The sequence below is a fragment of the Macrobrachium nipponense genome, chromosome 25 (genome assembly GCF_015104395.2).
Source record: "Macrobrachium nipponense isolate FS-2020 chromosome 25, ASM1510439v2, whole genome shotgun sequence".
Taxonomy (NCBI): domain Eukaryota; kingdom Metazoa; phylum Arthropoda; class Malacostraca; order Decapoda; family Palaemonidae; genus Macrobrachium; species Macrobrachium nipponense.
The window spans coordinates 1,084,501-1,099,703 of NC_087214.1; the positions used below are offsets into that span (position 1 = coordinate 1,084,501).

General features: G+C 36.2%; 1 protein-coding gene across 4 annotated transcripts in view; it reads left to right on the top strand.

Moving 5' to 3' along the window:
* The window catches only part of LOC135199252 (uncharacterized), a 95,221-nt gene extending 86,485 nt beyond the window's left edge, over window positions 1-8,736 (top strand). For all 4 annotated transcript variants that reach the window (XM_064227137.1, XM_064227141.1, XM_064227140.1 and 1 more), the window contains exons 2-6: window positions 1,862-1,945; window positions 3,315-3,468; window positions 4,477-4,613; window positions 6,066-6,257; window positions 7,816-8,736. In XM_064227137.1, coding sequence (XP_064083207.1) covers window positions 1,862-1,945; window positions 3,315-3,468; window positions 4,477-4,613; window positions 6,066-6,257; window positions 7,816-7,941 — 693 coding nt within the window. In that variant the 3' untranslated portion in view covers window positions 7,942-8,736. The remainder of the gene's footprint in view (window positions 1-1,861; window positions 1,946-3,314; window positions 3,469-4,476; window positions 4,614-6,065; window positions 6,258-7,815) is intronic.
* The last annotated feature ends 6,467 nt before the right edge of the window (window positions 8,737-15,203 follow it).

Here is a 15,203-nt window from a genome sequence, read left to right on the forward strand (position 1 = left end):
ACACGACGTTGAATCATGGGGGATATGACGTCACTGCAACAACGCCGTCTGCCCCCCATAAACCATGAGCCCCCATATTTTGTGAGTAGGTGAGCCAAGCAGCTGTCAAACTGTCACTCGGGCTCAGTCATGCGTCTGCAGAGGTAGAGTGTGAAAGTTCGTCGAGCCATGCCAGTAAATCGTTTACAAATCCCTTTGAGCGCCTCAGCGGCGTGGTTGGTATGGTGTTAGCGTCCCACCTCGGTGGTCGCGTGTTCGATTCTCGGCCATTCCATTGAGGAGTGAGAGATGTGTATTTCAGGTGATAGAAGTTTACTCTCGACGTGGTTCGGAAGTCACGTAAAGCCGTTGGTCCCGTTGCTGAATAACCACTGGTTCCATGCAACATAAAACAACCATACAAACAAACAAACAAATCCCTTTGTAAATGTAGCTCACATAGTAAATAACAATAATGATGATGATTCTTTAATGTAAATGCGTTGTAGATGTATCAGTAAACAATCTCCCCCATCATTTTAATAGAATTTAGGCCAAGCACTTAGACCTGTGAGCCTATTGAGTGCTGAGCATTTACGAATCCCTTTGTAAATGTAGCTCACTTAGTAAATAATAATGATGATGACGATTCTTTAACGTAAATGCGTTGTAGATGTATTAGTAAACAATATCCCCCAAGCACTTAGACCTATGAGACTAATCAGCGCTGAAAGTGGAATTGGTCGTAAGAAGGTTTGAAAAGCGTAACAGGAGGAAAACCTCAAAGCAGTTGCGCTTTGATCAATTGTTAGGAGAGGGTTGAGGAAAGTCAGATGGAAGAAAGATAATTTTAAACTGAGGTACAGTTTTTTTTTCATCTTTTATTAGAAAAATACATCATTGCAGAATTACAGCTATTTCACAGTATTTACACAAATTTACAATGGCAATCCTTCCTCTTACCAGGACTCCCACTTTTACAAACAGAAAATTGCATATTCAAGTAGTCATCAGGAAAGTAACAAATTTTCATCAATATACATACATACATACAATACACACACACACACACACACACACACACACACACATATATATATATAATATATATATATATATATATATATATATATATATACTGAACACTAGGCTCTTAATAATTTTTTTGGACACCCTAATAACTGTACTATTACTTACAAATTCATACTGGCTGCTCAAAAACAGTAATAAATGTACTCTTTTGCGAAAATGTTATTTATTCTTTTTTAATTATTTTTTTAATAACCACCTGTCGTAACAAAATTTGCTCTTAACAAAGGCATCTGTGTAAAGGATCCGTTTCTGTGTATTTTCTTACTAGCAACCACAGCAGTCATTCACCCATGAAAATAAAGGAAAGAAAAAATATAAAAAATTTGTCTGCCACCTGGTATGTCACTCAAATTATCCACCTAATATCTGTTATTCACGACTGCATACAATGGTTTCTTTGGGTGGTCGGACTCTCTCTCTCTCTCTCTCTCTCTCTCTCTCTCTTCTCTCTTCTCTCTCTCTCTCCTCTTCTTATTTCTTCTTCTTAATAACCTATCCTCTCCTTGCAAATAAAGAAAAATCAAAGTATATTTTATACCAATTTCCACAGTTTTTCAACCACTCGGTCCCCTTAGACTCATTTTCGAAAATAATTCCAGCGAAATTATTTTATACCCCTCCAACCTCTCCTCCAAATCTTCGGGCACAGACTTTTCTGTCTTTCTCTCCTTGTTTTATTGTGGTCGTTGCTGTTTGTTTCTTTCATATGATTATACTGTTCTAGGTGTAGATCACTACTTTTTTTATGTGCTTTGGACAAGCAGTTCTCATCGAACAACTTTATTTGCAGGCTGTACAGTACGTTGACATAAGCGACCCCGACAACCACCCGATGATTAAGGCTGCAGAAGAATCGACTGTCACTTGTCCTACGGTAAGAATGCGCTGATTTCTTATGCCGTAGAATGAGTGAATTGCTATAGAACACGTACTGGAAAACCCTACGGTAATAATGCCTGATTTGTTTTTCCGTAGAGTGAGTAAATTGCTGTATAAAACGTACTGGAAAACCCCTACGGTAATAATGCGCTGATTTGTTATGCCGTAGAATGACTTTACAAAACTTAATGGAGGAACCCTATCTTACTATAATGGGCGTTATGTCTGTCCGTCCATCCGTCTGTCATTTAGTCAGCCAAACGGCTGATCCAATGGGCATGAAACTTAGCAGGGTTATAGTGGGGACTCCTAGGATGGTTTATAATGGGGTTTCATCCTATCTCCCCTACCCCTCGTCCGTGAAACGGGGCTGGTTATGCCCGTGAAACTGGACAGGTTATGCCCGTAGACTTGGTTACTTTTCGAATTTATGATACTTAATTTCTGTATACATATGACTTATCATTTGGAAAAGAATACTATAGGGTAAACATCAATGACGCCAAAGAGGGTGTAGTTTGAGAAGGGGGTTGACAGAGAGAGAATGAGAGGGAGAGGAAGTCAGAGAGAGTAGATGGGGTGTTAGGGAGAAGAAAGAGGAAAAAAGACAGTGAGGGTTAGAGAGACCGACAGACAGAGACAGAGAAGAGCTGGTGTTTGGGAGAAGAGAGAGCAAGAGAGTTGGTATTAGTGAGAAGAAAGAGGGAAAGTGATGGTTGGAGAGAGAAAGAGAGAGTAAGAGAAAGCAAGAGGGAGAGGAAGAGAGAGAGAGAAAGTAAAGGGGGATGTTAGGTAGGAGAAAGATGGAAAGAGAGAGAGAGAGAGAGAAAGAGAGAGAGAGAGAGAGAGAGAGAGAGAGCAAGTTTATCTGTTGTCATACAGTTATCCCAAGCAGAGCTGGGTCGGTCAGCTATTGGTAATTATGCGCTGATTTGTTGTGCCGTAGAATTAATGAATTGCTATAGAAAACGTACTGGAATGTTAACATCTTCATATCTTGCTGACATTAGTGAAAACTTGAATTACTGTTGTTTTGTCTTTTTGTGAGAAGAGAATTTGATATTTACCTTGGGATTTAAAAAAATAATTAATAATTCTGCCTTTCTCTGTTTCTGTTAATTTGTTTATGAGCAAAACTACAACCTTTTTTTATATAGCTTATAATAAAAAAATACTTAGTTGGATGGTGTTACAAAAATATAAATATATTATTAGCCTAAAATATGCGATACTCACTGCACTGACCATATAAGGATAACTTCAGTGGTATGGTGTATGCAGGGCTTGCATGAAAATCATCTTATATGATAATGATGAAATGGTAGAAAACTGCTTTGATGCCTTTCATTTTTACCGAATTCCAGAACATAGATCCCAACGCTTACTGGATGAAAAGATTTCTGGAACTGATCAAGGATCGTATGCCCCACCAAGCCGTGACCTGGGACGACCTTTTGCCCAATCTGCGACATCTGGTTGACCTCGAAACCAAAGGGTATTTGGCTGCCATTGCCAAAGGTGATACATTAATTCGACCGTGTTACATTAATCTTATGGTTAAGAACTTTAATGGTTGATTTTAGATTTGTAGATCTGCCAGTCGCTTGCCATATGTAAGACAGGGAAAATTTATAAATATGGACGCAAGGTTAAGGAAGGAAGGAAGTGGGATATTACTTGATTATAGAATTAGAACGTTTGTAAAGAGATTAAGATATTATAAATTACAACTGGCATTGCAAAATAATTAAATAATAACTGCTTTGACCTGCGCATGAAATCAATATGAAACGGTAGGCCCGCACAGGTCATACCTGAACCTGAACGTTGTGTGTACAGTGGTTATACTCGTCTCCTAAATCCTATGAATGTTGTAAGAGAAGGTACAACGCACCTCAGTGGTGTGATCGGTATGGTGCTGGCGTGCCACCTCGGTGGCCGCGAGTTCGATTCTCGGGCATTCTACTGAGGGGTTAGATTTGTGTATTTCTGGTGATAGAAGTTCACTCTCGACGTTGGTTCGGAAGTAACGTAAAGCCGTTGGTCCCGTTGCTGGATAACCACTGGTTCCATGCGACGTAAAAGCACGATACAAACAAACAAGAGAAGGTACAAACATACAGTAAATCTGTCAGAAACTTGTTGTGTATACACAAGTGTATGATTGCGCTGTAGTATATACATACATACATATATATATATATATATATATATATATATATAATATATATGTGTGTGTGTGTGTGTGTATGTATATATATATATATATATATATATATATATTATTATATATATAGAGTACCACGCCATAGACAAATGTTGGTGACTCATTAATTATCTTTCCCATATCACAACTAAGTTAGATACAAGTTATAGTGATTTTTGGAGTCGTAACAGCTGCCTCTCACAGTTAAATTCACATATCTCAACCAAGTTGAATACCAGTTATAGTGAGTCTTGCTAGCCATAACTGCTGCCTCTCAAAGTTATCCAACATTTGAATTGCTTTCTGTATTTTCTAACCAGGAGACTACAAGGCGGACGCCATTCAGTGGCCGAACGAGGCGCTGAAGCCTTGGATCATCCCCACGTTCATGCCCGTGATCACCCCTCCGGACCCTGAACCAGTTATAGTGCTCGAGCAGGTGTACAACGGAGAAACGGTAGGTCTAATAATGATTTGGTGTACGTTTGTCGCAACATTTCCCAGTTTTCTCGGTGTTATTTCCTTTCCATGAATACTGTGGTACACATGGATTAATTGGTATTACAGCCCTTTTTTCAGAATGTATTATTAACACACCTTCATTTATTAACTAAAGCTGGTCTATACATCGACCCTTCGTAGGTCTAATTAAACTCACAATGGTTATAATAAAAGGTTTCCTGGGAGTACTACTGTGGTCCAATGCAGAATTAGACAATCCGTGACCCTGTATTTTTCAGATTATCTCAGAAAATCTATAATTCGGACGATATAACGTCCTACTGCTACGGTGGGAAGCGTGATGACTAGACCAATATAGGCCTCATTCTTGCACATTGGCTCTCAAGGTGACCTGACTCTCTGCTCTTTAACCTTTTAGCTATGGAACTCTGTTCAAGCTTTGGTGTTTCCCGATTGGAAACACCAATGATAGTCTGTGGCGTCCTCTGGTCTTTCTCCAGTCCTCTCAGTTTTTTCCCAGTTTCCCAGCACCCATTTTCCTGAGATCGATGTGCTTTTTGTAAGATTAAAGTTTGTCATACTAGAAATATTTATTTTTGGCGGCCCTTAGTTATTATTAGGTGAATTTTGACACGTTTCTTTTTGTCTTTACGTGATGGGTTCTCTCTCTCTCTCTCTCTCTCTCTCTCTCTCTCTCTCTCTCTCTCTCTCTCTATTCTTACGTACATCTGTGAGGTTTTTGGTTTGAAAATTTACCTTATATTATCATACATTCTGCAATCTGTACTCTTGTTTTATACCGAGGGCCAAAGAATCGCTTGCATCATCGGCTTTAATAGTATATTGAGTAATTTGATTCATAGAAAACTTTCCAATCGTATCAAAGAAAATGAAATATTCTTGGTAAACTATTTAAAAGGCTTGTAAACGACTATCTTTACATACCAAAGAAGAAACAGCGAATTCATATGAAAAATTTCAATCTATAGACAGACGGTCATCATTAGACTTAACGTACGCCACCTTTTGCCGCAGATTCTAAAGCTATCTATGAAATGAATGAATGGTCTGTAGGTAACTTACTATAAAACAGTATAGATGTTCTAGATTAACGGTTACTACTCAATAGTCATACTAAGCTAGAGTGGCTTGTCCTGTCAAACTTAGAACTTAAGTAACTTAGAAGCAATTTGCATGACATTGGATTATCAGGCTACTTTCCCAAGCGCGGTCTTGTTCCATATGAGTAGAATTCAGCCTCTGAGTAATAATCATAATAAGAATGATGATAATAATAATAACAATAATGATAATGATATAAACATGTGATAGTTATTCACAATGAAAAATCATGTCTGGGAAACATGAATACCTAATTTGCTACCTTGAAACCAAGCACAGAGTGACCCTATATGGAGTTTTCCAAAACTTTTGCTTTATAAATCAGATGTTCAAGGAGATCGTCGGGAACCAGGTACGAAAGAAGCGAGACCTGAACGGAGGAGAGGTGGATGAAGTAGAGGCCCTCCCACAGAGGGCGTTCCGCGTCCACCCGAACCACTTCAACGACGATTTGCCTTACCTCGGGGACAAGCCTGATTACGACATCCACGAACCCGAATTTGACGAGGATGGCCAGGTAAGTTCCAGGATTAGTAGATTATTAAGTTCCAGGATTAGTATATTATTAACTCTCAAGATTAATAAACTACCATTAAGTTCCAGGACTAGTAGATTATTAAGTTCCATGACTAATAGATTATTAAGTTCCATGACTAATAGATTATTAAGTTCCATTACTAATAGATTATTAAGTTCCAGGATTACTAGATTACTAAGTTCCTGGATTAGTAGATTATGTTCCAGGGTTAATAGACTATTAAGTTCCAGGATTAGTAGGTCTAGTTCCAGGTTACTAGATTATTAAATTCCAGGATTAGTATGTTATTAAGTTCCGTAACTAATAGATTATTAAGTTCCAGAATTACTAGATTATTAAGTTCCAGGATTACCAGGTTATTAAATTCCGGGATTAGTAGGTTATTAACTTCCATAACTTATAGATTATTAAGTTCCAGGATTAGTAGGTTATTAGGTGCCATAACAAATAGATTATTAAGCTCCAGGATTACTAGATTATTACGTTCAGATTAATATTTAAACCCCACCCATGGATTTACTAAGAATTATTAAGTTCCATGATTTTAAATGACTTAATTACGTTCTTGGTTTTAGTCTAGATTATAAAATTCCAGGATAACTAGATTATCAAGTTCCAGGATTAATAGGTCAATAAATTCCAGTATTAACAGACCATTCCTGATAAGTTCTTGCTTGGTGATATTACTAAGCTTATATTTGCAAAATATTTATATGTAATTTCTACTTTACTTTTTACAAACCCCCTCCCCCACTCATAACTCCTTTTCCACTCATAACTCCTTTTCCACTCATAACTCCTTTTACTACCCATGTTGCTTAGGTACGTACTTACTTTGACAACCAGCTGTTCCCACGTTAACGTTATTCTCAACTTTCAAATACACGTGTTTTGACTTGTCAGTTTTGTCTTTCTTCTTCTTCGAGTAGAAAAGGAGCGGGCAATCCAGCGGCCTTGCTTTATTAAAAGCGAGATGTTTCAAAGACAAACACCATCTACAAATACTACTACTGCTACTAATACTACTCGCATATATAGTAGATACACAGGAGAGGAGGAGACTCGTCAGACCCAGGGATATATTAGGATGCTATGAATATAAACCGATTTTAAGACCACGTTTTGCCAAAAGCTATCTTCACCTTGAATTTACGAATTAACTGGATTTCCTTCACTGGAGGCATATTTCCGAACTTTATCCGAGTACGAAGACTCCAGAAAAAAAGCGGAATGCTATATCTTAAAGACTAACCATAGAATCTTTTTTTTTTTTTTTTTTTTTTTTGAATAATCTCATTATGTTTTCCACACACAAATTACCCTAAAGATATCTCTTTGAATTAAGCTACCTAACCTGACCCAACTCAACCTAACCTAACCTAGGGGCATTGCAAAAAATTGGGCCTTGTGCAATACTAGTATACATCTCAGGAATTTGCTCACCAGAGCCACTGCGAAAACCTCACGTCTGAAACAAAAACAACTTATAATAACTTACCAACCTTTCCAGGTCATAATAACTTACCAACCTTTCCAGGTCATCGGGAGGAAAAAGAGGAATACTCCACCAAACATGGTAGTCTGGCCTCCACCAGGGACACTCTTCACCGTCAAGCGTCTGTGCGTCAAGGCCAGCGACAACGGCACGATCGAATTTCCTTAGGAGAAGCCACCTTCACGCCATTCCAAACAGTGCATCGGCATTTCTTACACCACAGAGGATGGGAAACTGGAAGTCATAGACAGTTAAAAACCGAATTCGAGGATCTTCAAATATTTCAGAAGGATTTAATGACTATGACTTGCTCTTATAGGCAAAAATAAAAAAATTTGAAAGACATTCTTAAAAAAAATTTAGTTTACTAGAGGCGAGTTGTTTAGGACAATCAGGTGAATCGCTCTGTTTGTATAGTATTTTTGCAGGAAGCCTGCCAAAGCAAGGTTTGAGGTTTGCAAAGTTGAACATTTTCAAGTTACCATTTTAAATGAGTCTAGTACAACATAAATCGAGAATCAGTGTTGGCCCTTGTCAATGGAGACCAGTCAAAGCAAATTGGTTAACTTCTTTCATGGAAAAGCACTTTCCGTTATGCCATCACTACGAATCAAGAGGAATGTCTATCAGACGAATCTAATTCATGCCAAAACTTCATCTGAATTAGTGCTAAAGAGCTTTAAATTACAATAGAAACATTTATTAACTATGTAACCTAACTAAATTATCATGAGACCTACCGACAGTATGGACACATTAAACGCTCACCAAAAACATCTTTGTCCTTTATTTTTTATTTGAAAAGTATTGTCATTTTAACATTATGAAAATATTTACAGGAATTGGAACGTCATCAAAAGCTACAATGAGCTACATTTAAATTCGGTGCTGGTATTAATGAAATTTAATTATATATACATGTATGAGACTGGATTGATCATGTAATAAAAAGAAAAAGATTTATTTACTTCCTATCGTTTGAGTTTTTAAGTTGTTGTTAGAGTGAATAAGTGGTACGAACACCAACCTGAGGGAGTGATAGAAAACGACCAGGCAAAGATCCCCTGGAACTATGGTATATGTATCAGAATAGATAAGGTGATACCTGCCAATAGACCAGATGTGACGTGTTTTGACAAAATCAAGAAGAAAGTATCACATTGATGTCGCGGTGTCATGGGACACCGGAGTAGATGAGGAAGAGAGAAAAAAAAATTTGTAAGTATCAAGATCTGAAAATGGAAATAAGAAGGCTATGGGATATGCCAGTGGAAATTGTACTCGTAATCATAGGGACACTAGGAGCCACAGTCCCAAGATCCCTGAAAAGGAACCTGGAAAAACTAGAGGCTGAAGTAGCTCCAGGATTCATGCAGAAGAATGTTCGATTCTCGGCTATTCCACCGAGGGGTTAGAGATGTGTATTTCTGGTGATAGAAGTTCACTCTCGACGTGGTTCGGAAGTCACGTAAAGCCGCTGGTCCCGTTGCTGAATAACCACTGGTTCCATGCAATGTAAAAACACCATACAAACAACGAGGCAGGATGCAACCCGGAACCCCACACTATACAATCACCCAGTCGAATAGGATGACTGTGACAGACAAAAAATTATTATGATTATTATTAATTCTCTGCAATAAGCTTATTCCCCAGAGAAACTTTGGATACTGAAAAAATAAAACTTCTGTCACTCCTACGCACATCCCTATTGGCGAGCATCATAGATTAAAAGCTGACTTTTACATAACTCTTATTCACTTCTGTCTTACATATATACTTTTACCACTTCATCAACTCGATTGTACCAGATCCTTCTGTTCTAAATTCCAAAATATATGCACTTTGTTCCAAATTCTTTATTCTCCGCATCTCTCTGAACTTCAGCACTCTAAACTGTCTATTCTACTATACTGAATTTTGTAAGTGTAGCTACGCTATTGCAGTCCGCAACAGTTGTAAATGTTTCACCCCCTCTCTTAAGTATTTGTTGGGCACACAGTACAGCTAAAAAAAACTTCTACCATTTTTATTCAGATTCATAAGACGGTAGCTTTCCAGTTCTGTCGTGCATTTGATAAAACTTCTGTAGCGTTTTGCACCTACAGTTTGCCTAGTTTTTCTAGAGTTCACCGTTATCCATAAAATTGGTCTCTATGCAGCTAACTTGAACACATCTGTTTCTCTTGTTTTTAAAATTTCTTTTTCCCTATAACTTTTCATGCCACTCCATTCACAAAAATATTAAACTGCACGGTCAGATCAGTCATTTGGCAAGTCCTCAACAAGAATTAATTGACTCACAAGGGGTAACTAGACATAACTGACTGTCTTCAACAAACTTTCATCCACAATAACATCTGAAGGATGAATTGTTTCTGCAATACAGGTAGAAACCAGAAAAATCTACGTCTACAACACTAATGAATATGTTTAAGGAAAACACCTGTATAACATCTTTTTATTTTATCCTTAGACCTACAAGGCGGATATCATGAGAAAACAAACAACAGAAGGAATGTATATTTCCATATCGAAGGTCAATTAGAAATCAGAAGAATGAAGACAAGAAAGGTAAATACTAGTTTGAAAAGGATATACCTGTGAATCAGAGGCCTAAAAGTTAAGTGGAAATGATGTTGGAGATCTGAAATCACTAGAAATTAACGTAATTTAAGGTATAGACAATGAAAACTATGAACTGGAGTACACAAAGATTTTTATGAATGAAAAACGAAAGAGAAGCATCATTAGTGAATTTCGGTCTTCTAACCCAATTGCTGAGAAAGCAAAAGGTTAGGGATGATCAATAAAGAGATGGAAGGTTCGTTATTATAAAAATAAAATGGTAGTTTAAAGAAGCGACAATAAGACATATGGGAATGTCAGAGATCAGAAAATAAGAGGTTTTTGACTCGGCCAGTTCTGCTCTTATCTAAAAAATATCCTAATGACATTCATCCACATACAGAATGGAATGGCATATAAAACGTATGATAGAGACCAAGTGCTGGGACCTACGACATCATTTGGCGCTGAAGAGAGGTGTGACTAGTGAAGGCAGGGTTGCCTCGAAGTCTGCACGTCAAACGAGAAACTAGCTCCGCACCGGGAGGTGTAGTATTAATTGCCAAGCAATGTTATTTTGCTACACTAACTAGACGAAATAGTCACCCTGGTTATATTATATTAACCGTATCTTTACCATTATATGAGTTGGGTTTACTAATTAAACCTTTTTATAGTTAGATTTTCCCCTTTCCGAAATTCAGTTGTTTCATATCTTTTGAAACATTACGTAACTTTAATGATAGTCAAATTTAGAATCGAACGAGATACGTGGACAGTGTTCAGTCTTGAACCTGATTTTTTACATTCTATATATATAATTACTGTTTTATAGTTATGATTGTTATATATGATTTGATGCCCTAAATTAGGCTACAAAGTGAACACGGGCAAGTAAATTTATTCATAAAGTTTTCAGCAAAATGTGGGAAGTTACAAAAAAACTGCACTGAAATGTATTTCTTTACTAAAAACGGTTGATTTTTACTCAGTCCTTTGCGTTCCCCACAAAGTAAGATGACAAGCTCCGTAAATCCTTCGATATTCATAAGTAGTTTATTCCTTCTTTTCTTTATTAAGCCACATTTGTCACTTAGGTAATATGCTGTATGTTAAATCAAAACGTTTGATGAAGTAATAATGATAATAAACAATCTAATATGTAACATAGGTCTAGGCTTAAAATCAATGTCATAAGCATTGTAAACTGACAAAAACGATATGAAACATGTAGGTCTATATGCCACCTTTTATGATACGGATATTTTGAAATGAGATATTTCCCCAAGAGAATGGACAGCATATTATGCATGCTTTATGGTATACATGTGGCAATCCTAAGCCAAACGAATGCCCTATTCAAGGCTATGAGTTTCAAAAAATTGGAAAAGAGCACATTATAATTGGTCCTTTTTTTATCAGTAAGCTACATTAATATAAAGAAAATCCACGATTATAATACACCACTTCCTAGCATACTGAATCGAAGCTTATTCGGTTATAATCAGTTGAATCACTTCAACTAATGCAATTGCCTAATACATATTTGCATTTGTTTTCTCAAAAAAAAAAAAAAAAACATAAAACATGACTAAGTTTACAATAATGTAAGTCAGCCTTCACTCTAAGATTAATTCACAAATTAACCAAATTTTACTAGCCTATATATATATGTATAGTATATATATTATATTATATCTATATATATATATATATATATAATATATATATATATATATATATATATGTGTGTGTGTGTGTGTGTGTGTGTGTGTGTGTGTGTGTGTGTGTGTGTGTGTGTATAATTACAAAGGCAAACTGAAGATTGCTGGACCTAAGAATGAATCCATTGTAAGACACCACGTTTGGGTTACGTCATCTGCTGTTGTCAAAATCGGTTCTTAACTGATATTGGCGCGTGAACACTCGAGACTAGTGAAAATGGTTCATTTTTTAAAAATATTAGTATTTTCAAAAATATTATATAATTTAAATAAGTTTTTATTGATGGAAAAAGTTTTAAAAGGATAAATCTATATGCAGACCTACAGCGCCGCATACGTGATGAGTGCAGACCTCAGCACTGCAGCAGTGCTGAGGTCTGCACTCATCACGTATGCGGCGCTGTAGGTCCGCATATAGATTTATGCTTTTAAAACTTTTTTCCATTAATAAAAACTTATTTAAATTATATAATATTTTTGAAAATACTAATATTTTTGAAAAATGAATCATTTTCACTAGTCTCGAGTGTTCACGCGCCAATATCAGTTAAGAACCGATTTTGACAACAGCAGATGACGTAACCCAAACGTGGTGTCTTACAATGGATTCATTCTTTAGGTCCAGCAATCTTCAGTTTGCCTTTGTAATTATATAATATATATATACATATATATAATATATAATATATATATATTATATATATATATACACACACACACACACACACACACACACACACACACACACACACACACACATATATATATATATATATATATATATATATATATATATATATACATATATATATATATAGGCTAGTAAAATTTGGTTAATTTGTGAATTAATCTTAGAGTGAAGGCTGACTTACATTATTGCAAACTTAGTCATGTTTTATGTTTTTTTTGTTTTTTTTTGAGAAAACAAATGCAAATATGTATTAGGCAATTGCATCAATTGAAGTGATTCAACTGATTATAACCGAATAAGCTTCGATTCAGTATGCTAGGAAGTGGTGTATTATAATCGTGGATTTTCTTTATATTAATGTAGCTTACTGATATAAAAAGGACCAATTATAATGTGCTCTTTTCCAATTTTTTGAAACTCATAGCCTTGAATAGGGCATTCGTTTGGCTTAGGATTGCCACATGTATACCATAAAGCATGCATAATATGCTGTCCATTCTCTTGGGGAAATATCTCATTTCAAAATATCCGTATCATAAAAGGTGGCATATAGACCTACATGTTTCATATCGTTTTTGTCAGTTTACAATGCTTATGACATTGATTTTAAGCCTAGACCTATGTTACATATTAGATTGTTTATTATCATTATTACTTCATCAAACGTTTTGATTTAACATACAGCATATTACCTAAGTGACAAATGTGGCTTAATAAAGAAAAGAAGGAATAAACTACTTATGAATATCGAAGGATTTACGGAGCTTGTCATCTTACTTTGTGGGGAACGCAAAGGACTGAGTAAAAATCAACCGTTTTTAGTAAAGAAATACATTTCAGTGCAGTTTTTTTGTAACTTCCCACATTTTGCTGAAAACTTTATGAATAAATTTACTTGCCCGTGTTCACTTTGTAGCCTAATTTAGGGCATCAAATCATATATAACAATCATAACTATAAAACAGTAATTATATATATAGAATGTAAAAAATCAGGTTCAAGACTGAACACTGTCCACGGAGAAGATTCGAGGGGGAGTCATTGAATGCAGTGCCACTGCATTCAATGACTCCCCCTCGAATCTTCTCCGCACTTTTGGTCGTTTCTCCGTGCTTTGGCAACACTGAGTGAAGGCAAACCTCTCAGTTGCGCAGTCTTGTCGGCATAAGAACATAATGGAAATTTTAGTTTGTCGTCACAGTGCTAAATATAACCGTGAAATTGCTTAACCTTTCTCGTTGTTAAAAGGTATAATTCTTTGACTCCCCCCCCCCACACACACAAGGTTCAAAGGAATCAAAATGTTATTCAACAATTAAAACTTCCGTCAATTTCCTATTCTTCAAGATGGTCGGAAGAGGCAGTCTTAAAAGGCCACTGCACTGCAGTTACATTATGTCCTGGGGAGTATCCGGACCAGCAGAGCAAGGTTTATTTTTTATAGTATATATATCACTGATTGGATTAATGTCCCATATGAAAAATGAGGAAGGAAATGTGAGTGGAAAATAAAAAACCAAAGGGAATACCGTAATGCTATAAAATATCTTGACAACTCCAAAAAGAAAAAACTATCTTTTAGTATTTCTAGAAGCACTGGCCTCAAATTTGGGAATAGCTTGTATTCAGTGCCCTTTTTATCTTTATTTTTTATTTTTTATTTTATAGATATAAATAGATATAAAGACCAGAGTTTTTAGTAGTTTAGTTAGTGCAGTGTCAGGAAGATGGACTGCCAAGTAGGACTAGGGCATCCGGTTTCCGAAGACTTGGGTAATTATATACAGCCTAGTACTAGTAGTAGATTTTCCTCGGGCGTAATTTATCATTTTGAATATGAAGCATATGTATAATTTTGGCTGCTTATCCTGTTGATTTAAACGTATATTTTACTATTAATGGGATGTTGCTTGGACCAACCAGCCTCTGGCAGTACCTAAGGTATGGCATTCAAAATTAAATAGCGGTTAATTTTCTACCTTGAACAAGTTACACGCCATTGAAATGGTAAGTGGCTATTTAAATAAATGATGAATGTAGGCTACGATACATTAATTGGACATAAGTTACGCGAACCATCCTTTTATTTTGCCCACTAGGCCTAGGCCAACTCATCAAGTGTTTTATCATTTTTATGGGTTGCCATATTTTGTTCCAAACCACTTGAATATTGTTTTTCTAATCACAATAAAATGCATTTTTCACAACAGTACCCAGAAAATTAGTTTCACGGTGAAGATATGATTGGATTGACAATAAAACCAGACAAATACGAATAACCGAAAGCATTATGTGGCAAGGACGGTAAAATGTTTCTTTAAACCATAATCATGTTTTGGATTAGAAATTGTTATGTTCCTATGTTTTAATGTTTGTTTGAATGATTCTGACCTTTGTGTTGGTAGCAGTGATCTAACCTAAGCATCATAGGGTACCAGGTCCTTGCC